Source organism: Macrotis lagotis, chromosome 3 (genome assembly GCF_037893015.1).
Source record: "Macrotis lagotis isolate mMagLag1 chromosome 3, bilby.v1.9.chrom.fasta, whole genome shotgun sequence".
Classification (NCBI taxonomy): Eukaryota; Metazoa; Chordata; class Mammalia; order Peramelemorphia; family Peramelidae; genus Macrotis; species Macrotis lagotis.
In genome coordinates, this window is record NC_133660.1 from 60,239,814 (window position 1) to 60,267,543 (window position 27,730).

General features: G+C 37.8%; 1 protein-coding gene across 4 annotated transcripts in view; it reads right to left on the reverse strand.

The window, feature by feature from the left end:
* Window positions 1-20,604, reverse strand: part of NPNT (nephronectin) — a 100,694-nt gene extending 80,090 nt beyond the window's left edge. For all 4 annotated transcript variants that reach the window (XM_074228756.1, XM_074228754.1, XM_074228755.1 and 1 more), the window contains exons 1-2: window positions 20,534-20,604; window positions 17,940-18,040 (exon numbers count right to left, since the gene is read on the reverse strand). In XM_074228756.1, the coding sequence (XP_074084857.1) occupies window positions 17,940-18,040; window positions 20,534-20,604 (172 nt within the window). The remainder of the gene's footprint in view (window positions 1-17,939; window positions 18,041-20,533) is intronic.
* Between the last annotated feature and the right edge of the window lie 7,126 nt (window positions 20,605-27,730).

Consider the following 27,730-nt stretch of genomic DNA (forward strand, 5'->3'; position numbering starts at 1 on the left):
AAAATGGATTAAATATTGGCAGAAGATAGGGAAGATATTTCTGAACCAATAGTCTGTGGGGATTCAGACTGGTGGCTTGTTGGAGCTAAGATAAAAATGAATTCCAGATTGGGGGTGGGGGAAGGATTAAGATGAGGATAAAATAAGTTATTCAACTAAAACATGTATGACCTAAATAATTTAAATCAGGGGAGAGAAGGGAGTAAGCATTTATTAAAGTGCTTACTATTTGAGAACCTTATGTTTTATAAATAGTATCTCATTTGATCTTCACACTAAACCTTGGTCTTATTATTAACCCCATTTTACAGTTGAGGAAACTGAGGCAGAGAGGTATTAAGTGATTTGCCAGGATTACATAGCTAGTAAGGGTACCTGGACAAATAAACTAATGATCATCCCTACACACACACAAACACATACACACACACACACACAAATATCAACAGAATTATTATTTTATTTTGTTTAACAGCTAATATGTCTACATCTTATAAAAAATCTATAATGCCATTTGTCACTACAAATGAAACCATAATGAAGAAGTCACAACTCAATGGAAAATTGCCTCACTTTCCCTTTAGAAAGGAAAATAAAGGAATTGGCTATATCACCAACTTCTACAATCTTGTATCTAATGTAATAGCAACTGCTGCAACAAGGAAAACAAAAAACTCAGAGATCACCTTAGCCAGGTAGGGAGACAAGTCAGCCAAAAGGCTAACAATAGATTCCTTTTTAGAATAATATGAAGAAAAATAGAAAATAGACTCCTTTGCAAAAACCTTACTGAGGAAAAAGATGAAAAATTATGAACAAGAGCACTTCATAAAAGGGGGATGGGGAAGGGGCTGGGAAAAAACAAATTTGTCGAAAACTTGGTGGAGCTCCAATTAAAAGCCAGATCATTGCAAGAAAATTAAAAGATTAAACAGAAGAAGGGTAACAAAGAGTTGGACGGACAAAAGAAAAGATCTAGCAACAATTATTAAACAATTTTCTCTGTCAGTTAAAGTGCTGGATATTAATTTCAAATCACAGATGTATGGAGAAACATTAAGAAGTAGAAATAGTATTTTTAAAAAGAAGATAGGAAAAACTATCAGAAGGAGGCAAACATATTGAGAAGGCTCCTGCTGGAAGTAATATAGTTTTGCTGGCATTGAAGACATCAGTTTTTTAGACATCTGAAAGAGGAGAAGATACCAAGTAATGATTAAAAATTAGGGACTCAATTACTACTGGAATGGAGAAATCAATCAAGTCAGCAGGCAATTACTATGTGCTAAAGACCTGGAATATAAATAAGAGCAAAAAGATAAGTCACTGTCCTTGGAAGTTTACATTCTAGTGGGAGAAGACAACACATAAATGGTTGTGGGGAAGGGTATTGGTAGGAATTGAGGGTGGAAGGAGAAAAAAGTCACAACAACAGTCCAGAGAGGAACAAAGACCTGGTTCTCAGAGGCAATCTCCTTAAATTGGAAGTTCTGTTAGGAACTATTTTCTTCTCCAAAATCTTTATGACAATGATATATTAAAGGCAAATCTGATGAAAATCAAGACAAAACCAGAAGGAAGGTTTTCACAAAGGATATTCTATAGCAGAGTGCATCTTTACAGTCACAACATTGATTGAAATGTGAAAAGAATACCAGAACCTAATGTGAATGTTTATTGACTGAAAAAAAAATGATCCAAGTAAAGCCAAATGAAGCCTCAGGCTCTGCATTTCTTATTCAAGTATTAAAATCAGCACGATTCTTTAATGGACACAACAGATAAACCTTGTTTGATAATCCTTTATAATATCAGCTGAGGTATGAAAGAGTACTCAAAAGTACTTTGTTCTTATCATGGATGCTAATACAAAATCCAAATGGCTAGATGGATTGCCTATAGATGCTTCTGTTTCCAGATAGCCATGTACCAAATGAATCAATCCAAAGGACAGTGTACACACTCCTAAATGAGACTCAGAAGGACTCAGTAGCAGTGTCTACACTATGATATGCAGTTTGATGGTCAACCTATAAAGTTGAATCATCAATACATATGGCAGTTTTCCATTTAAAGCTCTTTGGGACCAGAGAGGACAAAACAAAAACAAAGCTGTTGAGAGAAGATACCCAAGATAAAAAAGGCATGGTGACTGGATCTTGAAAGGGAATTGTGCTCTAGTACTCTACCCAGTTAGAAGACATAGGGACCTTTACATTCAGTGCCCAGGTGTGACATTTTAGGAAAAATGATGATAATCCAGAGGCTAGACAAAGGAAGATAAGTAGCATACTGAAAGCCTTTTGGTTGATGTGAGGCGCAGAGGAAAGATTTGAGGATCCTTAGCCTGGAGAGAAGCAGGGTAAAGGGAACATGACAAGTATTGAAGGATTGGCTTTATTCTGCTTGGATCCAAACAGCAAAGCTGAGAGTAACTAGTAGAAGGGGCAAAGAAGAAAATTTAGGGCTTAACATAAGAGGGAGGAAAAACTCAAAAACTAGAGACATTAAAGGTGGATTGAAGGTGGAAAGTCATATTTTCCCAATCCCTGGATAACCTTTTGCTCAGCTTGTTGTAATGGATTGCTCATGTATGAATCAGATTAATTGGCATCTGAGGTCTCTTTCAACACTGAGATTTTGTGATCCATCAGATGACTATTTGTTATTAGATGATCATAGATCATAGATGATCTATGATCCCAGAATTCAATAAGGGGGAAAGAGAGGAAGGATGCAGTTGGGAAACTACACAGTCTTTCAATGACTCCAAGTTACTCCCCTGAAATAATGATGCTGTGAATCATTAGTTATGACAAGCTTCAAAGCAACAAAATTGCAAGTGACCCAAGGGGCAATGGAAAGTTGAGTGGTGAGCAAAAACAGACCAAGGAAGAACTTCATGCAAAAAAAGCAAGGCAAAATATATCATCAAAGAGATGTAAGACCCAAAAAGAAGGTAGGCTATTGGGGCGGCTAGGTGGCACAGTGGATAAAGCACCGGCCTTGGAGTCAGGAGTACCTGGGTTCAAATCCAGCCTCAGACACTTAGTAATTACCTAGCTGTGTGGCCTTGGGCAAGCCACTTAACTCCATTTGCCTTGCAAAAAAAAAAAGAAGGTAGGCTATTTAGGCAATTTGCCACAAGAAGACAATTTGTACACTATGATAGCATCCACACAATATTAAGAGACAGTTTTTGCTAGGAGGCAGGCCCCTAGACATTGGTACATCTCCTATAGATGATTTATGGAGAAACTGAGCAATAGCCATAGAGGTTGAAAAGGATTGGGATTGATGGGATGTAAACTGTATCAATGAAGCAAGAATGAACATTGATTATATCACAGATCAGTTGAAATACTGATAAATTCTTTACTTCATTGCTATTGACGATAAAGACCATTCAGTTGACTGAATAGCCAAGGCTTAGGACTGTTGTAATTGTATTTCAATATATTAAATTATATATAAAATAAAAATATTTATGATCATCATTATTTGAAAATTAACTTCACAACTGAACGATACACATCTATTTTTACTATATATTCTTTTTCTGTTCATTTTAAAAATACTTTAATGATATATTGGTTAAATATAGAAATTAATAGAATCATAAGAAGCCCAATCATAGGGAAGCAAAGAGACACAGTAGTATAGAATTACACAAACCTAACAACTCCAGTTATTGGGGTAAGAGATCAATATATGATTTTTTAAAAAATGGTCTGAAAACTAGAAAACAGTCTAGGAAAAAAGATCTGAGTTCAAATTTGACCTCAGAACTCACTAGCTTTGTGACCCCCTTCAAGTCACATAAACCATATTTGATTCCGTTTCTCATCTGCAAAATGAGGACACGGTGGAAAAGGAAAATGTAACTCTCCAGTATCTTTGCCAAGAAAACTTCATGGACAAGAAGTCCATAGAGCCATGCCATATAGATTCAAACATGACTGAAAAATAGTGACAATATATTTGAGTGTCCTTAAATATGAATATGCTACTTCTCCCATGTGAAAAAAAGGTGCTAGTTCATCTTTGTTTTTGCATCCCCAGGACCTAGAGTATTGCTTGGCACAGGGTAGGCATTTAATAAATATTTGTTGATTGATGGGTTTGTGGCATATATTTCATATATAAATATATATATATATACATATATATATATAAAACAGGCATACACACATATATCTATATCTATATCATCTATATCTATATCCATATCAATATCCATGTCTATATCTATGTCTATAGATATATATATATTTAGAGAGAGAGAGAGAGACAGACAGAGAGAGAAAGATAAATGCAGCACATATATATCTGTCTACAATCACAACATATCACCATAAGGTTGACTATTAGGTGGTGAAGGATGCTTTCTTTTTTTGCCACAGTAATTCAGACAATCTTTATGAAGGTACAGAGAAATGGTAACCTGCAGTGCTAAAAGTATATAAGTATTCCTGGTTATTTTGGGAAAATATCATTTCACAAGTTATAATGATAATGGCTAACATTTATATAGTACTTTAAAGTTTGAGAAATACATATATTATCTCATTTGATTTTCCCTACAGGATCACCAAATATACATCATATCTCTTTTGTATATGCTTTTAATTTTTTAACAACTGTTGATGAGAACAAAGATAAATGGAAGGAATAAAAAATGTCTTTTAAATGGCATTTTCAAAACATTTTTGAATTAAAGCATATTGGGTATTTCCAAATGCTTCAAATTAACATATTGAAAAATCAAATTTTCAGTCATGGCTATAAGAAATAAATAGGTAAACCACAATTTCAAAATGTTTTCTTTGGCTACAACGTTACATGAACCATGGATTAGTTTCTGGAAGAACTTGTGAATACAAGCAGAGAAGCCATAAGCATACAACATGAGAGAAGTAGATAGTTTGGGGAAGGGAGAGGAGGTCTTGGCAACCAAACAAATTTCATGTAATCCTATGTTAGCCAGATGTCCTTTTGGGGAAAGGAAAGCAGATGGGTAGTGATAAAAGGCTAACTCCTCACCCTCTGCCAGAGGGATCTCAGTAGTCTGCTGAAAACAAAACAAAAAAATACAGGTGGAATTCACTGCCATTTTAGGAAAGCTAAGTGGTATTCATCTTTATCTATCCACAATTTCTCCATCTTAATAAAGCGAAGTAGTCATGTAGGGGGGTCCATCCTGGCTGCCAGTTCCCCTTCTCCCCTCATCACACAGATATGCTGTTTTGTTTGATCCAACAACTAATTAAAACTTTAATATTTTTGATTCTTTGATCAAAATACTATTAAGGTTCAATTAAGCCTCTGAAATTCTTGTAGTTTCTCCCATGTTTGCATTTGGACTTGTTACCCCACCTCAGCTTTATTGCATTATCTCAATCAATAGGTTTAGAAAGTATCTTTCTTTTTTTAAAAAAAAGTTTTGTTTTGTTTTGTTTTTTTTGTAAGGCAATAGGATTAAGTGGCTTGCCCAAGGCCACACAGCTAGGTAATTATTAAGTGTCTGAGGCTGGATTTGAACTCAGGTACTCTTGACTCCAAGGGCCGGTGCTCTATCCACTGCGCCACCTAGCTGCCCCAGAAAGTATCTGTCAAAGGACGCTATACATAGCCAAATCTTTTGAATAATTCTTAAAAATTGAGGCTATCAAAAATTGTCTCACTTTAATATTTGGAAAGATCTTAGATTTCATCAGTATAAAGACTTCCTCCAGTGATATAACTCATATCTCCTCCACACTTTAGTAGACAGTATTCAGGAGCCACTATTGACAAAAGAATTCATGCCATGGAGCCAAATCCTTAGAGATGCCCAGTCTATTTCTTTGTTGTCTATCTCCCCTCAGCCCTTATTAGCAAATATAGCACAAAGCCAAACTATGTTGGATCAATGTTTCATTATTCATCATATTCATTAAGTGGTTGAATCAAAAGGCATTTAATAGAGAGATGAAAAGCAGTAAAAAGATGCTAACCACACTCACTAAAACAGGGAGGGAAATTCACACCTGAGTTTCTGGAACCTTTTCAAAAGATTTTATTTTGTACAGTAAATATAGAGTGTTCCTTTCTTTAGGCTGGGAATATAATGTTGGTGATGCCAACATTATAACCTTTGTAAAATATGAAATTGCACATCTGACAACAGGTACTTGACAGTAGATCTCACAACTTAACCTCCCAGAAACTGGGCAGCTTCCTTTCCTTTCATTCCCATCTCGAGAGGAATGATAATGATAATGATAATAATAATGATAATAATAATAATAGAACAAAAATAAGATTTAAAATTTTTATAATACTTTAAGGTTTTCTGAATGTTAAATATATTATCTCACTTGATTCTCACAATAGCTCTGTGAGGTAGATGTTATTATTACATCCACTTTTCAGATGAGCAAGCAAGCTAAGAGAAGCTTAAGTGAAATGTCCAGGGTCAAATAACTCATAATTATCTGAAGCAGAATTCAAACTCTGGTCTTCTTAACCCAAGCTCAACAGCACTCTATGCATCATGCCTCTTGGCTACTTAGTACTCAGTAAAGTACAACTTTTCCTGGGATGTCTAAGGTTACATGGATTAATCATAACATCTCTGAACATTGGCAATTAGTAGATCCTGCATTTTACAAAGTTAAGGGAGAAAATATGAATAACTGAAAAATGAGGGATGTTGCAAAGAAGTTGGAATTTTGCAATTCAAAGACCATTTAGGATTTTACAATACAAAATATGCTTAATCTCTTTAAGAAAAGCAGTAGCTCAAAATATACTTCAAATTCTTCAGAAATTTAATTTCTAAACATTCTGGGATTCAGGGTTAGTACGAAAAACATAATACAAGGGAGATTCTAAGATAGTCTATGGCTCAGGGGTTTTTAACCTGTGGTCTGTGATCTTACTTTTTGCAATTTTCTTTATACCTATATTTCAATTTCAATTAAAACAAGAGGTTTTGCACAAACAAAATGTAGCCAAGATTAGAAGCAAAGTAGAAAACTGGAGGTAAAGGGAATTTTATTGCAAGTTTCCCCTGATAAAGTTCACAATTTCTCAGAATATTCAGAACTGAATCAAATAAATTAGAATATAAGAAATATAAGAATATGAATCATCCCCTAATTGATAAATGGTAAAAGGATACATGAACAGAAAGCTGTTAGAAGAAATCAAATTTTCTATCATCATTTGTTAAAGTGTCCTAAATCTCTATTGACTAGGAAAATGCAAATTAAAATAGCTCTGAGGTGCCATCACACAATTATCATAATGGTTAATATGACAGAAAAGAAAAATTATAAATGCTAGAGGGGATATGGGAAATCTGAGACACTAATGCTCTCTTGGTGGAGTTGTGAACTGATTCAACTATCCTGAAGAGCAATTTGGAACTATGCCCAAAGGACAATCAAACTGTGCATTCTCTTTGTCCTTGCAATACCACTACTAAGTATGTATTTCAAAGAGATTTTATAAAAAAAGGTAAAGGATCCATGTGCACAAAAATATTTCTTTTTTAAAAAGATTTTATGAATTTATTTTGAGTTTTACAGTTTTTCCCCTAATTTTACTTCCCTCCCCCACCCCCACCCCCACAGAAGGCAATTTGCCAGTCTTTACATTGTTTCCATGGTATACATTGATCCAAATTGAATGTGGTGACATAGAAATCATATCCTTAAGGAAGAAACATAAAGTATAAAAGATAGGATCAGACAATAAGATATCAGTTTGTTTTTCTAAATTTAAGGTAATAGTCCTTGGTCTTTATTCGAACTCCACAGTTATTTCTCTGGATACAGATGGTATTCTTCATTGCAGACAGCCCTAAATTGTCTCCGATTGTTGCACTGATGAAATGAGCAGATCCATCAAGGTGGATCATTGTCCCCATGTTGCTGTTAGGGTGTACAGTGTTTTTCTGGTTCTGCTCATCTAACTCAGCATCAGTTCATGCAAATCCCTCCAGGCTTCCCTGAATTCCCATCCCTCCTGGTTTCTAATAGAACAATAAGGTTCCATGACATACATATACCACAGTTTGCTAAGCCATTCCCCAATTGAAGGACATTTACTTGATTTTCAATTCTTTGCCACCACAAACAGGGCTGCTAGGAATATTTTTGTATAAGTGATGTTTTTACCCTTTTCATCATTTTTTCAGGGTATAGACCCAGTAGTGGTATTGCTGGATCAAAGGGTATGCACATTTTTGTTGCCCTTTGGGCATAGTTCCAAATTGCTCTCCAGAAAGGTTTGATGAGTTCACAGTTCCACCAACAATGTATTAGTGTCCCAGATTTTCCACAACCCTTCCAACAATTGTGCTTTCTGGTCATATTGGCCAGTCTGAGAGGTATGAGGTGGTACCTCAGAGATGCTGTAATCTGCATTTCTCTAATAAATAATGATTTAGAGCATTTTTTCATATGACTATGAATCACTTTGATCTCCTCATCTGTAAATTGCCTTTGCATATCCTTTGACCATTTGTCAATTGGGGAAATGGCTTTTCACAAAAATATTTCATTTTGTGGTGACAAAGGATTGGAAATTGAGGAGATACTCATCAACTGGGGAATGGTTGAACAACTTGTAGTAAATGATTGTGATAAAATATTATTGTGCTTTGGGGAATAATGATGATGGTTTCAGAAAAACTGGAAAGACATATGAACTGATATAAAGTAAATTGAAGAGAACCATAAAATCATTGTAAATAGTAATAACAATAGTGTAATTATTATCACCTGTGAAAGAATATTCTGATTAACGCAAAGATCTAAGACAATTCTCAAGGACTTATGATAAAAAGCTATCCACCAAAAAACTGATGGAGTCTGAATGCAGATTGAAGCATAAATTTTTCACCTTTTTCTTTCTTTCTTTCTTTCTTTCTTTCTTTCTTTCTTTCTTTCTTTCTTTCTTTCTTTCTTGCATTTTTTGCAACATGGCTAATATATCCTATAATGGTTGAAGAAGGATACAAAGAAAGAATTCAGAACTCGATTTTTTTAAATGTAAAAAATAAATTATAAATTGGGAAGAATAAATTATATAAATAATTATATTATAAAATAATTCCACATAATTGGTTTCCAATGTAATCTATCAGATTTTATTTGATTTCTTTAAAAATATTATTTTTGAAAAGGGATTCAAAAGCTTTACTAGACTATTAAAGGGTTCATGACAATAATAGCTAGCATTTACTGAGGGTTTGCAAAGTACTTTTTCATGAGTTTTCCCATTTGATCCTCACAAAAATACTTTGAGGGATATCTGTTCTACAAACGAGAAAAAAAAGGATGAGAAAGGAAGTGACTTGCTCTAAATTATACAAGTTATACAGATAGTGTCATCTGGGGAGGGATAAGAGCCCAGATTATCCTGTTCCTACAACAGATCTTTATCCATTAAGCCAGTACTGCAGCACACACACACACACACACACACACACACACACACACACACACACACACCCTTGACCAGATTCTACACTTTCTTTATCAGAATCGAAGCAGAGAATTCTAGGAGTATCTGTGCATTAACAGGTCTTAATGCGTCCCTGGAATGTAGGATTATCAGGATTACCCCAGAGACAAAAGCAACTGTGAAACGTTAAATACTATTTCAAAAACTATGACTACATTTGCTGATGAAAAATGAACAAATTTCAGAATGGTCAATAATTCTGTTGTTGTTGTTGTTTACTTGCTTCTTAAAACTAAAGGTAATCTTTCTACAAGGAAATTTGCCTAGAAGTAGAGTCCCAAGTCATAAGAGATGACTTCAAAAAGGTCCCCCCATATCAAAACAAAAAACTAAAGTGTATTTTGCACATATCCTAGCTCAAAATCATTAACTCCCCTATCATCTGCAGAGAATTTGAAACTTCATGGGCTATGCTTCTTATTTTTTTCCAATTGATAAAGTTAAATAAATTTGATTTTTAAGTGAATGAAAATGACTTAAGTGTGAGGGTGAGAGGGTTCTGGTAAATAATATATATATATATATATATACATATATATCCATGACACAATTTTATCTTTAATCTGCATTATTACCATTTGCACCTTCACTTTCTTAAATCTATACAGTCAACAAAACAATAAATGAGGCCCTGCTTTTTAGCCTTGAAGAGTTCTGAAGTGTAAATACTCATACTAAAAATTTAACAGGTTCCAGCACAACCCAATTTGTCTAGTATAAAAACAGATTTGAGAAATTGAAAGAGTTTCATTTATTTGGAGTTACCCATTATTAAAGTAAGAGTCTTTAGCAAAAGAAATGGAAATTAAAAACTGCTCCTTTATAAATTATAACATACTTATCTCTCCCCTAGAAACACCCCTTCACTATGTTGTCCCTGTCCCCATTGATTAAATGTTCCTTCCTTTTTTTATAGGTTTTTGCAAGGCAAATGGGGTAAAGTGGCTTGATCAAGGCCACACAGCTAGGTAATTATTAAGTGTCTGAGTCCAACTTTGAACTCAGGTACTCCTGACTCCAGGACCGGTGCTCTATCCACTGTACCACCTAGTTGCCCTTAAATGTTCCTTCCAACCTCCATTTAAAGGTGGGCCAGGCAGATCATCCTTCATTCCTCTCCCAGCTGGCCTTCTACATCTGAACTTTGTCCCCATGTGGGTACCTTCTCTCCAACTGCAATTCCTTTTACGTCTCCTTTAGAAGGTGTGCTCCTGGAGGGTAAGGGCTGTCTTTCTTTTCACTTGTATTTATAGACTCAGTACTTAGCACAGTGCCACCTGTCTGCCCACTTGTGAGAAAGTCTGGTCCTAGCTGGTATGTATATTAATGATATGAACCCGTCTCCAATAGCTTTGACATCTTTCCAAATTTCAACTGTTTTTATATATTGAAACCAGCTTTATAGTAAACCTTAACACCAACCTAAAAATTGTTAGTGGAAGGATAGTGGGACAGCAGAGGATAAAATTATGGACCTGCCCAGAATCAGGAAAAATCATCTTTGTGACTTCAAATCTGGTCTCAAATACCTATTAGCTGCATGACCCTGGGCAAGTCATTTAATCTTGTTTGTCTCATTCCTCATCTACAAAATGAGCTAAAGAAAGAAATGACAAGTCACTCCTTCATCTTTGCTAGTGCCTCCCCCCCCAAGCCCCCCCCCCCCCACAAAAAGCCTAAATGGGTTCATGAAGAGTAGAACATGACTGAACAATAACAAAAAAGTGTGGGTAGGATGGAAAAGAATGAACACCTTAGAGTCACAGAGATTCAGTTTCCTCATCTGTAAATGAGGGAAGTGTAATAACTTTCCAAATGCTGTACCTTATGACCTACAATTCCAATGACAAATAAACGGAAGTTTTTGAATTAAAGAATTTCCATGCAAATTTGGGGTTAGTCTTCTTAGAGGTAAAAGGGGAAGGGAGAAAAGAATGTTAGAGAGTAGAGATTCATTCTGTGCTTAGGTTTTTATATCAACTCAAGATCTTCAAGTGAAACACAAACAGACCTATATTTTACCTTGTCTTGGGAAGAAATGATACAAACCACCCTATTTCACATAATTTCCTTTGGAAACCACAAATTGCTTACTGTCAGCCAAAATCCAGAAACTGAATAGCTTCATTGAAACCTGGAACCAGATTCTTAGTCTATGTGTGTGTGTATTTTCACATTTGTACAATGTTTTCTGTACAGAATTACTACCACTACATAGCCAAATTTGAGAGCAAAAATATTATGGTCAGAGATTACTATAATAAAACATAAGACCTAAGTATTCTGCATATTTTTCCTAAATTTTCTAAAGAACTGACTTAACTTATAGATCATGCCAAAAGTCAGATTTCATATCCATTTCCTCTAGTATGAATGAAAAATTTTGACTGAGGTCTCTATTTGCTTCACTGAAGTAGAACAAGTGCTAATACAGTTAAAAATCAATTATTTATTAAGATACTGAAATGTTCAAAAGCAGAGAAATGGCACAAATTAGGAAGCAAAAACATTTTGTGGCTATCACTTGAAACTAAGCACCTGGGTATTTAATGCAGCTCCAAGTGATCTCACAACAGAACTCTTTATCTGTACATGGACAAATCTTCTCCCTTTCTATAAGATTAAGTTGGAATTAGATAATTGTCATAGTCTCTTCCAACTACTATACTTTATTATTGTATTCTGTGATAAACTACTCAAGGTTTTCTTTATAATAAAAGTTGCTCTAACATTTAATGAATGTAACTCTCAAGGCAATTTGGTAATTATAAATATTCAATGTACAATTTCCTCATATCCCCTGTAAGTCAAGAACACAAACAAAAATCAAGTAACAGGAGATGGAGGAATGGCTGTTCCTTTTTGCCTTAATTTTCATGAGCTCTGTCCCTGAAAAATGTTGTATGTTCTATGGCAGGTGAGGCAATGATGTTGACTCAGGAAAGAAGTGTAGGCAGGAAATACAGGGACTACATTGGTGTCTTCTCCAGTTGCCTCTCTGATTCTTAGGCCTCACAAATCCATGAAAAGGGGACTTTTTGGATATATGTGAAACTCTGACTGGATGTGACCAGAGGGAAAATTATTCTTAACAACTCCAGTATCTTGTTGACTAAGCTGCTTCCATTTCCCACTATAGAAGAAAGAGGCTCTTAACTTGGTAAACATGAACTTGTTAAAAATGTGGGGTTTTTTAAAAAAAAAATCTATTTCAATATAACCGCTTTCATTTGTAGCCCCAGTTATTCTGTTTTATGCATTTAAAAGCATTCTTCTAAGAAGGGGTTCATGGGTTTCATCAGATTACCAAAGGGGTCCAGATTCACAAAGTACTATAGAACCCCTGAACTAAAGAACAGGACACAATAAACAAGAGACCGCATGTTAGCTGTTTTAAAATAACATGTGTTATGTTTGCTTGCAATATATATCTCTTAATTCTAAGATCCAAAGAAAGGTCTCATTAACACTCAAACAATATCTATTCATAGAAGCATCCATGCTCTGGAACATGGGGCCATTAGAATCTGCTGAGCACTCCAACTAATGATTTTTTAGATTTCTATTTTGAGACAACAAAACAAGGGCATATTCCATTGAGTGACCTTGGCACTCAAATTTCCTCTCTTCCTTACTAGCACAGTCTTAGTTGGCTTAAATATAGAGACTCTCACTTTTTAATATTTTTTTAAGAATTGAATTTCCTAATCTCTGACATTTTTCCATGGGGGGAGCCTCTGATATTACATTTAACCATTATGAGACAACTATTGTAAATATGCTAACTATTATAAGTACATTTCCTAATGCTAAATATGGTGATTCTTTGAACTTTCTGAAAGATTATATAAAATTTAAATAGGTTTCACAGAATTTTTTCCTGATCAGCTTCCTTTGTTAGAAGTGGAACACATAGCCATTGTTTACATAATTCTCTAAGGCTTACATGTATAATCTTATTTGACACAACAACCCTGGCAGGTAAAGCTATTATTATTCCGATTTTCCAGATGAGGAAAAATGAGACTCTCCGACTCATTAAGTCAGAGCTTAAGTGACTTATCTGAGACAGAATATGAATTCTAGACTCTCTGACTTCAAGTTCAGCATCCTCTGTGCTACCCACCTTGCTCCTTCTTATAGAAGGCAAACTGAAAAGTCAAGTGATTTCCATAGGTTCAATCAGGGCTAAAATCAAGGATTCCTAATTTACAGGTCAATGTTCTTCATTATTAGGTTCTATTCTATACATATGGAGTATTCTACATCTCCAAATAACTTCCATATTTGATTGTTTCAACAAATTAAAAGAGTCACAAAGTTCTATGTGGGAATTCTGTAGAAGCAGGGCCCCCAGGTAATTATGAAACACATAAAAATATAGCAGGGAGGTTTCCAACTAGAACTCGAGCATCCCCAGATGAGACAATTAGTGTGGTTGTGCTCTAGTTTTGAATGTATAAGAAATGCATGGGATTCTTAAAGAAACCACAGATGAAGCAAAATCAAGTTCTAGTCATTAAAAAAAAAAAAACAAGCTAAACTACCCTGTCATTTTAAATGCTGCCAATAGCCCCATGGAGGAATTACTTGGCCCTTCATTCCTCAAAAGTGGTTTTATTCTATGGCAGCAACCCAGTGAATCTCAGCATTATTTTATGTGTTTCAAAAGAAACAAGAAAAATCGCTATGTCCAAAGAATTGTGAAAGTGGACATAATCCTGATCTTTGCTGGTGATATAAAAAATTTTTCAGTAAAGCAAAATTCTCTGAGCTTAAATCCTAGGTTATATAGGGCTCATAATTATTTGGAGTCATGAAAATGTTATGTGTATTTTTTATAGCTTTTTTTTTTTAGTTTTTGCAAGGCAACAGGGTTAAGTGGCTTGCCCAAGGCCACACAGCTAGGTAATTATTAAGTGTCTGAGGCCAAATTTGAACTCAGGTACTCCTGACTCCAAGGCCAGTGCTCTATCCACTGCACCACCTAGCCACACCTATGTGTATACATTTAAAAGCATTATGCTTGTTCTGAGAGGCAGAAAGAATAGTGAGAAAAAGGACACAGCTGAAAATGTACTTCCCTCTTCTAGTAAGTCCAAGTATGTAAATTAAATGAATAATGAAAGAAAGGGTGAAAAAAAGACAAATTCTGCAAAGTATGAAAAGAGTCAAGAGCATGACAGTCTCTAAAAAAAGGGAAGTTGGGAATCATCCAAAGGGCAATAGAAAGACCCATAGTGACTATAACCTGGAAGGTACACATTACAAGCAAGAATAGGGAAGAAGTGGTATGAAAGGGTAATATGAGAAATAGATAACAAACAAACAAAGGGGTTTGCTTTAGATATTTATTAGTTGTGTGACCTTGGCTAACTTTCCCTATCTGTGAAAATAATGGGGCTGGACATCATGGTCTCTAGGGTCCCTTTTAACAACTTCTTTCTAACAACTACAAGCCTAGAATTCACATCTCTGCTGTGTCAAGAGACCAAGGAAAATCAACAATTCTTTGGATGGACTCCAGGGAGTGAATTTATGGGCAGAAATGAAGGAATCAGACAGAACATATAGGCATCAATGGATTATAATCTGAGTGCATTGTAGATGACAATATTCACATAGATAAATTCACAGAGTGCCACTTCAAAAAAAAGGAATAAACCTTAATGTGAAAAGTACAAGGTATTACAATATTTTGAGTACAAGGTATTACAATATCTTGAGTTTCTACAATTATTTCCCTTCTCTTCCCACTCTCAAAAGTAGATTTGGAGTCAGGAAGACCTGAGTTCAAACATGATCTCAGTCACTTACTCAGCTATTCATTGCTGAGCAAGTCTCTTAACCCTACCCTAGCCTTGATTTCCTCCTTTGTGAAATATTGGATAATAATAGCACTTGCCTCCAATCGCTAAATAAATGCTAGCTATTATTATTGTTACATCAGGATTTCATATTCAAAGCAACGTTCTTAATGCTTTAATCAACAGGTGAAATAAATTACTGTGTTCTCTAATATCAAAGTAGTAAATATTAGCACATGCAACTGAAGCAAGGTTGGAAGACGAAAAGGTGTGAAAGTACACCTGTACCCATTTATCCAGCAACATGACAGAAACTTATTTTTTCTCACAGACATTCCTCTAATACTTCAAAAGAGATGAAGGAGATATTGAGCAGTTTATAGCTGAAAATGTGATGGAAATCCAAAACAAGATGTAATGGATTGCTACTTAAGAATGCTCCTCCAGTTCAAACTTCTGTGACTATGATACTTATGATAACTAATTTTTAACACTTCTAGTGGAAAAATCAATAAAATTTCAAAATATAATTTCTGGTTTCTCCTAAAGTTTTTTTTTTCTAATGAAGGGCTATCATGTCCTCAATAACTTTTAAGAATATTACCATTATCCAAACCAGCATGAATACTTCAACTTTACATTATGACTGTGATTGTTACAGGATTTTAAAAATAATTCAGGTATAGAAATTCCAAGTTAAGAGAAAGGAAACATGGGAAAGAAAAACTGTGGGACTGCTGGAGATGCTACCTTTGGCATTCCATTGTGAATATGGTGGCCCTCCCAGGGGCACAGATGTTGTATTCCACTTAGAATGCTCCAACAGCACATTCTAGCTAAAGATACATATACTCCTAACTCCTCTGTTTTTCCTCTGGCACTTTGCCTCAGAGTAAGGCTCTCTCCCTTCCTGCTCCTGGGCATCTTGCCAATGTAGCTGCTTATTCTGGGTGGAGCTGAGGAACTTTATTCATCCAACTGCCACTGGGATTCACGATGGAAGTTCCCTGGAAATGGAACTATCAGCAGACCAACAGGAAATCACTGCCACCCCTTGAGAGTAACTGCACCAGATGACCACCCAGGAATAGAAGTAGAGAAGAAGACTTTGTTGCTCTCAGCATCCCTTCCCTCCTATTGCCAAAACAGGGTACCTCTGAAGTCAACATCTCTGAGGTAGAGCCTTTCTTATCTGGTACTATGCTAGGAGGCCACAAATTATTCCCCAATACTTTTCTCTTTTTTGGTCATCATCCCTGCTATTTTCAAATAAAGACATTAATGAGGCATAAGATTACTACTACTTTGCCATCTACTTTTTTACATATCTGGAACATAAGACAAAATAAGATTAAATATCTTAACTGCAGAAATAAGTCTCATCTCTCTCTCTCTCGCTCTCTCTCTCTTTCTCTCTTTTCTCTCTCTCTGTCTCTTTCTGTCTCTCTCTGTCTGTCTCTCTCTCTCTCTGTCTCTCTCTCTCTCTTTCTCTCTTTTCTCTCTCTCTGTCTCTCTGTCTCTCTCTGTCTGTCTCTCTCTCTCTCTCTCTCTCTCTCTCTCTCTCTCTCTCTCTTTCTCTCTCTCTCTTGAAATTTAAGAAAAGAATGGAGTTGAAATGATGACCTTAAAATAACTATGGAAACTCCTAGCTTTTGGGTACATAAGTTTGCTTTTAATACTTTACTGTCACTTGAACTCTAATCTTAGCTTTCCATTCTTTTAACTGATTTGCTTTCTAAATTATGACTACAGAGCATATTTGCTATCAAATGCTAATCTGGCATTGACAAATTTCTAGTGTTGGCATGCCCAGTTCAGTCCTCTTAAGTCTTGGAGAGATCCTAGGGATCCCAGTACTTAGATGAGAAATTCTGTGATCATCATTTAAACAACTTGGGTTCTAGAGGGAAGATTCCTAGTTTTAAAAATTTTATGTTAAAGGGAAAATGTTGTAATCCTGATTTTGGCCTTCCTCAATCTATGTGATGTAAGCCTGGATTTGACCTCTCTATAGAATGTTTTTTTAATGAACATGGAAAAAGTGATACCAGTATGTTGACTAGGCACAGATTAGATGGCATTGATTTAGCAATATAGATTTAATTTGGAATTGGTATTTCTTTTAATTGCTATGAAATTTTATTTGATCGTGTTAGATGAGCCATTGAGAATGTACTACATGGCTTCATGTTTTCTATATGGGCCACCTAACATTCTACGATAGCTGTGGCAAATATTATATCAGTCATCAGGTTCAAGGTTTATTTAATGTAAATACAGTCTAGACTCATTATCTTGCCCCATCTTGAAGCTTGGAGCATTGAGAAGCAAATTTGATGAGAAAGCAGAAGCTAGAAATATTAAGGACAAACAATTAAGTGGGAAGTCCTGGGTGGTTCTCTATGAATAAAAGAATTGGCATCATAACAAAGGGAGGTCAGGTTGGGAAAGGGCAAGATAAGGAACCCGAGACTGTACATGAAAATTGAAACAGCAGACCTGCACGTGCCAAGCCCTGTACAGTAATAAGCCCTGCACTGTAGGTGAAAGCCATTAATGACTGTGAAAAGCCCCTCCTCCCAGGTGGCTAAAAGCCCCAGCAGTGACACTACTCACGTTGACACTGTCCCCATGACTGGCGGGTCCAGCCCCAGCAGCAATCAATCCTACCCCCATAACGGCAGAGTCCAATGGAGGACACCATTTGCCTGGGCCACCTACAAAAAAGGAAAAAGAAAAAGCAGATAAAAACATTCTGAAGATTAAAATAACTTCTTCATGAATTGCTTAGTAATAATATAGCATGTACTTCTCTGCCAAGCTTGTCATCTATGGAAATTTTCAAAATCAAACTTTAAGATGGATGAGAATTGAGTTTGCTTTCACCAAAATATTCATTATGAGCTAACTCACACAGTAAAAGCTTCAAACAGTGGATAACCTCTTTAGAAGATGCTAAAGCAAATTGTCTTGGATATTCACTGCCCCTACTCAGATTGCATATTTGTAAAACCTTGCTTCCAGTGAGTGACCTATTACCAGTCATGGACAAAATCAAAAACTTTGATTTGATTCTGTGTAAATGATTGAACACCAACAATAAATTTGCCAAAACTAAAAACAAAAATAATCTTTACTTTCTCTCTTATACACATGCAGAAAAAGAAAAGAGAGTATCTTTCCTGAGTGGATATAGTGAGAACAAGACAGAATTTGAAGAGAAGTTCTCCATCAAAAACTCTTGAGAAAAATCCTAACAGCAAAACAAATTCACTATAATTATCTTGGAGAGATCTGACCAGTTAGAAACAGGTAGTTTTCTGTGTCAATAATCCTCATTATTTTCCTTTTTATATAGGTTGTAGAATGATTTCCTAAGTCTGAAAGACCAGTTCTAGTCAGCCTAACTCTGCGTACTTATTACCCAAACACTAACCAAACCTCTGTTCTCTTCTTGTAAAAGGGGGATCTCCTAATTAACAGTTAGTGGATAGAGCCCTGGGAGACCTGAGATCAAATCCCACAGATACAGTGTGCTAGTCACTTAACCTATGCTTGTCTCAGTTTCTTCTACTGTAACCTCCAGGGTGGTGGTGTTCAAATGAGATAAAACATTTGAAAAGCTCTTAGGTACTTCTCTTCCTTTTATCTGACTCAGTTGTTCTAATGAAAGAATTTTACAGAAACTAAACTCTTGGCTGTAATCTACTATTGTGCTATATGTACTAAGATATTATTATTAATGCAAAGCTAACAAGAATAAATTCAAACTATTTCACCATGTTTTGACAGTTTAAGAAAACACAGCGGGCACTTAATTGAAATTGGTCATAGATTGAAATGGATTTTACATCCATTTTTCCTTTGGTCACTTTTTTTGATTCATAGTTTCTCAAGCTAAACTTCAGGGAGTTTCAGTTCTTGAAAAAAAATTTTATGTCTATTTCTGATGTTGTTTTTTAAAAACGAGTTCATAAGATTTCGTGCACGTGTAAATTTGATGAATTCCTGGCTGTAATCAGAAGTGTAAAAAAAACCACCCCTGCATTTGAGTGATGTAGATGGAGTAGTTTTCCTGTTAGAAATGCTGTTGGGGCCCCCTAAACTTTTTATTCCCCCAGACCGTGTATATAGTTCAAGTGGCTACATTTTTTCCCCTTTCACGACTCTCCAGTATGAAGGCAAACCCGGCTTGGCAGCTTCTTTCCAAGCCTGCAGGTAAACCAGGTGTGGAGTGTTTCTTTAGGGGCGAGCAGGGAAAGGGATAAGGAGGCCGGGTTCAAATTCCAGCCTGCCCAAGGAGAGGAGCCCCGAGGCTGCCTGACCCTCTGAGACGCGCCCAGGGCGCCAGACACCCTCGGCTGATTCACCTGGAACCCAGGTCGAAGCAGCGGCTTCACCTGCTCCCTAAGCGCGCACAGAAACACGCAGGGATCGGGCCCGGCAGGAAGGGGCTCCCCGGCGGTGGCAACCGCGGGCGAGCCCGGCAGCTGTGCCCGGCCGGCTGGAGGGAGGGCGCAGCCTGCAGGACGGAGAGCGCCCCGGCTGAGTGACAGCGCGCAGCCCGAGAGTTGTTCAAACCTGTCAAAGCACGCAGACGTCGGCTCTCTGCTAGGGCCGAGATGCATTACCCAAGTACACGACATCCCCCCCCCGGGGGGGGGGGGGGCGCAGGGTCCCTTCTCCCATGTTTTCTGCCTCTAATTCTTCAGAGGTGGAGAAAGGGGCAGGGGACGGCGCATCTTCACCAGAGCCCCCGCCCCAGGTGTGCTTGGGACGCTGACAGTGCCAAAGCCGGACCCAGGGGGGCTAGTCCGAAGTCTCCGCTTAGAGATCGAAAAGGGGACGAGGGGGTCCGGGGCTCATCTGCGTCTCCTTGGGCTCTGTGCCCTACCGGGGGGGGGGGGGGGCACAGCCTGTCTTTAGTTAGCGCGCACAGGCTTGGGGGGTGGCTTCCTCGCCAATAATCTTCCCGGGTCTCCCCCGGGGGGCAGCAGCCCGCGGCCCCCCGCGCGGCCACTAAGTTCTTGGCCCCGCACAGGTGGCTCCCCCGTTCCGTGGCCGCGGCGCTGGGAGACTCGCCACCTCCTGCCAGGGACTCCCCGGGTCCGTCGGGTCTGTACCGGGTCCTCCCGGGCCGGAGAGGCGAGCCCAGAACCGGCTCTCCCCCGGCCCCGCAAGCCAGGGAGCCCTCCGGGGCTTGCACTTACCGCCCGTCGAACTCGGCCGCAGCCTCCAGGCAGAGCGAGGACGCGAGCAGCAGCCCCAGCAGCAGAGCCATGTCTGGAGGGGAGCCCTCCGGGGCCGCGGGCCGGCCGGGCCGGGCACAGGTCGGAGGGGAGGAGCGGCGCTGACAGCCCTTCTCCGTCTCCGGCTGCCCGCCGCAGGGGTCCGCCTCCCACCGCTCCGGGCGCCCGGGGCAGAAGCGCGGAGGAGAGCCGCCCGAACCGCTCTGGCCCGGCGCCCGCAGCCCCTCTGCAGGGGAGGCAGGAGGGATGGGGAGAGAAGGGAAGGAAGGAGGGCAGAGGCGCAGCCCGAGGGGCGGGGGAGGGCGCGAGCCCACGCGCCTGCCTGGCCTCCTTCCCTGCTGCCCCGGAGCTCGGAGGGGAGGGGGCGCGCAGGCCCTGCCCCAGCCCCCAGGACGCGAGGACCCCCTGCAGGGGAGCCAGGAAGCCAAGGGGAGAGCCCGGTGCAAGGCGGAGGAAGCTGACGGGAATGGGGAGCCAGGAAGGGGAGGGGAGCTAGCCGAGGAGAGTGGTAGGCAGGAGAGGTGGGTGCAGGTGAGTCCTAGTCGGGAGGGGTGTGTCCTGGAGAGAGGGGCAGGACCAGCAGGCGAGAAGAGAGCCCCGGGGGCTGCATTTAGCAGGACTCGCAGCCAATTCCAGAAGCCCCTTATCCCCGAGCTGTGGCGCGGCACGTCTCCCCCCACCCCGGTGGAAATTAAACACCCAGCCTTCCAGTAGAGCTCTGAAGTAAAGTAAGCGTCGGATTGTTTTGAGCTTGTTCAACTTAGCTTCCAGCACTTTCAGGAGCAGGACAAGAATGTCTTTCCTGGCAGGGGCACTGGTGGAGCATCTTCACGGTCATGTCATTATTGAAAAGGGTGGCAGATTCCCACATTTCCCTCCTACCCCAAATCTCCCAAAATACAATCTCTAATCTCAGTTTCCAAAGTCATTAATAGAAACTGTATTTCATTTGGAATGTGACTGTAAATAAAAAACAAAAACAAACGTTTTGAGGTTTCCAAGATTTTGTAAAATCTCAGTTGTGGAATTGTTTTACCTTCCTTATCTCTCATTTTGTCTAAGAAGAGGAATTTTCCCTGTGAATAAGAAAACAAATGATTTCAACAGAAATGACTTTTATTTCAAGTTATTTTCTGTGAGCAAAACAAGTTTCTATTTTAACATCAGGAAACATGATGGGTACATGCCAATTCAATCTGGGGACATTTTTTTAGGCAAACAGCTTGTTGTCATCTACCCCAGCTCCTGATCCTAATATGACCCAAAAAATGTTGGAATCAAAACATTTGCTCCAGCAAATGAAATTTTTGGAAGTGTAATATAGCTGGGTTCCAGGCAGCAGTGGCTCCTCTGACCCATTCTCTTTGTTTATTGGGTTCCTGACTCCAATTTGCAAATAACTTTGGGCCAGCTTTGAAGAAAGACTTAGGAAAAGGTCTAGTGTGAAAGAGAATAGAAACTTGTGGACTAGAAGAATACAAATTGCTTATGGCCCTATCTGTATATTTCTCCCTTAATATTCTTTGTGTATTTCCTCCTACCTCTTCCATTTGAGTTTCTCTCCTCTCTAAATTCTAATTCGACCAGCCCCTGTTTAATTTTTGAATTAGATTCTCAGAAGGAATACTTAGAGATCTTCTCAATATACCCTTTTCCCTAGGCAAGGCTATCACTGAGAGATGTGATACTGTCTAGGAAAGGAGAATATACTATCTCTGTTATATTTTAAGCGCTAATTATAGTGACCCAACAAAAATAAAGTTTACAAGTTTGTCTGCATCCTAGAAGAGTCAGAATAATATCCTTCTTTTCAGATTATCAAGAAGAATGAAAAGTTTTTTGAAATAAAATAGATGAAAGGCTTGAGGGTCACCATAAAGAAGGAATAGAGTAGGAAGAGGCAGAAGGGAATCCTGACTGATGCAGAGGTTGCAGACTAGAAAGATGAGCAAAAGAAGAGAGGGGAAGATCCACAGAATACTTTAATCAATTAATCATTAAATGTTTATTAAGCACTTATTATACTGGGCACAGTATATTGGGCAACAGATTGACTATAGATAAAAGATAAAGAAAAAGATGGGGAAGTAGAGAACAGCATTGCTTATTAAGAAGGAACTTTCAATAAAAATAAATATAGAATCATAGGAAATAATTAACAGCACAGGAACTAAGAAGCGGTGAAAAGTTTCCTATAGAGGGTAGGATTTTCATTGGTATTTGAAAAAAGCCAAAGAAGACAGTAGGCAGAACACAGTGAGAGAATATTCTAGACATGAGAGACAGTCAAGAATAGAGAATGAATATATCTTGTTCATAGATCAATCATAGGCCAGTGTCACTGAATCAAAATGTACTTTTCAGGTTTAAGAAGACTGCAAGAGTAAAAGGGCTGGGTCTGGGTTAACAAAGGTTTTGAATGCCAAACAGGGCATTTTTGTATTTGATCCTAGAGGCAATAGGAAGCTACTGGAATTTATCGAATTGGGGGGGGGGGTGAGGATTGGAAGAATTGGACCAGTGTTTTAGGAAAATCACTTTAATGGCCAGAGCAATAATACAGGCATGAGGTAGAGTAAAATGAGAAAAGGTGGCATGTTCGAGAGATATTGCAAAAGTAGCATCTTGGCAACAGGTTGGCTATAGATAAGGGGTAAAGAAGGAGATAGGGAGGTAGAGAATAACATTGCTTTTTAAGAAGATTTGCTCATGTGAGAAAATCCAGGAACCAGAAGGAAGAAGCATGACAAGACAGCATTTGGGTGAAGAGGGAAAAAAAAACATATGAAACCTTAATGTAGGAGTATTATGGCATTGAAAGAAGAGAGAAATGGATAAGAAACTTGCTATAAGAGTGTTCAGTGGCTTGTCTTTTCTTAATGATCATCTCATCCTTCAAGAAATGCAGATGAGGAAAACTACTATCCTAGCACCTGATTCTAATCAACAAAGAGGAACTGATTGCTAAAGAAGAAATGATAGGAAATTTTAGGAGGAAATGACCACTTTATTTTCTAATTTAGGATGGAAAGAGAGGAAAACTAAGAATGAAGAAAGGAGAGATTTGATTCCATGTCCTAAGTTGTATAGGAAAGTCAGCACAAAGGAGAGATACAAAACTGTCAGAAAAGACCTTACAAGATCATAAATAAAAATAATTCAATTGAGGAAGAAAAAAGGGACCTGCCTAATGGCAGATGTTGATGCACAAGGAATTCATTAGATGATTTACATTTTTAAAAATATTTCATAAGTATGATTTAAAAAACTATTTAAAGAGATATTTATAGAAATTCCTCTATCCTATCACAATCTTTTATTTTTTCCAGCTATTTCTGTCTTATTTCTAACTCAATGATTTTTCCTCACTTTCCACCCCTCAACACTTTCCCAGTTCATCTCTCGTTTCTGGCTTTGTTCTTCCTTCTGAAACACAGTTTCTTCAACTTGACATTGTCTTCTGTGCTTAAATTTCTTCTTTTTTTCTTCTTTGCATATCACACCTCGCTTTACTATAACTCTGGATTATTCTCATCATCATCTTCCTTTGCTCTATCAATAGGCTGCTGAATGTTCTTGGAAGAAAAAATAAAACCACACCAATTAGTCCATTACAAATCTATGTTATCTCATGTCAACTGAGGCCTCAGTAGATCAAGGTAATGAATGCATTCTTTCTAGTCAATTCCTTATCCCATTGACCACAATGGTTGTCATTAATCCATTTACTTCTTCCCAAGCATCTCATGACATTCTATCACTGTGCTCTCAGTATAGAATTTTAAAAATTTGAGGTCATTCATCAGGAGTTTTCCCTCTTTTTTTCCTCCTCTTATATCCCTCTGACATCATCCTGCTGACATCTGACACCATACACAAACATATAGACATATACATATACATATACACATTTACATTCAAAATAGTTCCTGGAACATACATTCTAGTGAAGCAAAGACAACACATGAGGGGTTGTATAAATGGGGGGTGTAGGAAAAGAGTGAGGGGGAGATGCTGTTGGTAACATGGGCTTGGAGGAAGGAAGGAAGGCATGGATCCTGCAGTGATAAGGCAAAACCTATTTATCATAGCCCTTGGTGGTTTCAGGATCAGAATCCAATACATGGTCTGGAGATGCACAAATACACAGGTAAGGAAGCTACCTATGATAGTTCAGGATGGTTCTAAGGGACAGGGTCCAAGGCAACAGAGATCATTGTCATATAATATCGGGTAGCTAGGTGGTACAGTGGACAGAATACTTGGCTTGGAATCAGGAAGACAGCTTTCTGAGTGCCTCAGACACTTATTAGCTGTAATATAAACTGTAGAAGAAAATGGCAAACCATTCCAATATCTTTGCATAGAAATCCAAAATGGGGTCATGAAGAGTTAGAAGAGTTGAACATAACTGAAACTCAACATCAATAAGCAAAGGGTACTGAAGCAGTCACTTCCACTCTCCTTTTCTTCTAATCAATCCTGCATGACCTGTCTCCTAAAACCATTTTGCCTTCCCATCATCTTTCCTTGGAGTATAAACAGCTAATTTTTTTCTCCTCTGTGTTCTTTCTCCCCACTCTTCAAAAGGAGACTTAAAGCTCATTTAGTTTGGATAGTCATTCTGTCAATCCTTTTGGAATCTTCTCCTCACCCACCTCCTAGCTCAGGTCAGGATTTCCTTTTGTCTTTCCAATTATTTTTTTCTATATGTTTACCTTCAAGATTTTCTTCCATCTTTTAAAAGAACATTTCCCTTTCCCATACAATCTAGAGAGTGGAAAGGGGAAGTTTCTGGTCCTTTTTCCTTCTTTTTTAGAAGGAAAACTAGCTTATTCTTTGTGATTATGTTATCTTGCCAAGGCAGTAAGACAAATATAGTGTATTCTATATAAGGGACTACAGTAGTCTCTTTGTTTTCTCTATTGGTTGAAGAAGGGATATTCAATCCTTTGTCACTACTTTTGGTGGCATTATGGAAAACCATTATGAAAATCTAGTAATCATTAGGGAAAACCAAAATGTACTGCCTATATAACTATAGTTTCTTTTTCCATTTCTACATCATTGCCTCTTAATTTTGGATTGGATATACTATGGAAATTCCCAGGTTTATAATGTACAAAACAAATTATCCTTCTACCAAAACATATTCCTTTTCCCATTTTTCCTATTACTCTGAAATAATACTCCATTCCCCCAGTCAACTTTATTGTCAACTTTAATTCCTCACTCTCATTCACTTGGCCTATCCCATCAGTTGCCAACCCTTATGATTTCTTTCTCCACAGAATGTCTTACATATGTCCCCTTGTCTTCCTTGTCACAGTCACCACTCTAGTTCAGGCCTTCATCCCCTCTTATATTTACTTAAACTTGTGTCCCTAGGCAGAGTACTTCACATAGTTATTGCTTTATTGCTTAATTCTTCACTGATTGTTGAATTCTTTCATTCCAAATCCTGTGGACTGAAAAGAACATATGAAAAATGACCATGGTAGAACTGAAATCCAAGATAAGGGAGAAGACTGTAAGAAAGAAGTCATGGTACCAGTGAACCACATCCCTGGGTACTAAAAGAAGTTGGACCTGTGATCAGTGAGCCAGTTAGTTATCAGTGATGATCCCTCCAATCTGGAGGGCTGATGCAGAATAATTAGAGAAGGAAAAAATTCATCATGATTTTCAAAAAACAGAAAAATGGCAGTCTGAATTGGGGTCAATGAATTTGACTTTGCTCCTTGGAAACATATGTGTACACACACACACACACACACACACACACATATATATATGTACATATATATATATATATATATAATTAAAATGATGTTATTGAATATCTGGGGCAGCTAGGTGGCAAAGTGGATAAAGAATGGGAAATATCTTCCTCAGTTCAAATCTGGCCTCAGATACCTACTAGCTATGTGAATCTGAGCAAGTTTGTTTGTCTCGGTTCCCTTTTATGTAAAATGAGCCAGAGAAAAAAGGCAAACTACTCATTTGGTGGGAAAATCCCAAACAGGGTTACAGAGAGTCAGACATGACTGAAAATGACTAAACAACAACAGAAATTGAATAACTAGAAGATGAAGCAATGATCACAAATAATAACTTCATTATTATGGATATATCATTGACCGCATTTCTTTTGTTTGACAGTTATGAAATAGGTAGATATAATTTATTTATAGTATAGCAAAATCACTTAACTTCCCTGGACTTCGGTTTACATACTGTAAAATGAAGCAGTTAGAATTGATGACCTCTGAGGTCATGTTCTAAACCCTATGAAACACTGAATGAATTCTTTCATGCATTCCTGTGGAAAAGATGGGGAGTTGTGTGCCAGATGATAATATAATAGGTTGGATCCAGAACAAGAATTTATTAAGCACCGACTATGTGTCAGGAAAGTTCAGTCCCTTCTCTTAGAGAGTCTCAGACTAATGAGGGAGGCAACATACAAACAAGTTTATAAAAACAATACACATATGGGAGAGGGATATATAGGATGTTCAGCATGACTAGGGCCTCTGGAAGGAGGGTTTGTCCTTTTTCAGGGCTGCTCATTCACCTAATTGTCACCTGTGACTCCAAAAAGCTGTAGTGTGCACAGCAGTCACACCCCAGAAAAACTATCCCCATAATGAAATGAAACTAGACATTTAATACTTAATTAACTGTGTGACCTTGGGCAAGTCACTTAACTCCATTGCCTTGCAAAAGAAAACCAAAAATCAAAAACCAAAACTAAGAAGCCTAAAAAAACCCCAACAGAAATCATATCATTATCTCAATAGGAGCTTTTTACAAAATACAGGACTCATTCCTAGTAAAAACACCAGAGAACATAATAAGTAGAGTTTTCCTCAAAATGCTATCAAAAATCATCAACAAACATTAAATATATATATATATATATATATATATATATATATACATATAAAATAGTGATAAGCTAAAAGCATTCCCAATAAGATCAGGGGTGAAGTAGGGTTGCTTATTATCATTACTGTTAGTGAATATTGTATAGAATTGGTAAGTATAGTTATAAGAAGGAAAAAAGAAATTGAAGGAATTAGAATAGGTAATAAGGAAACAAAATTATCACTCTTTGTAGATGATATGATGGTATACTTAGAAAACCTGGGATAA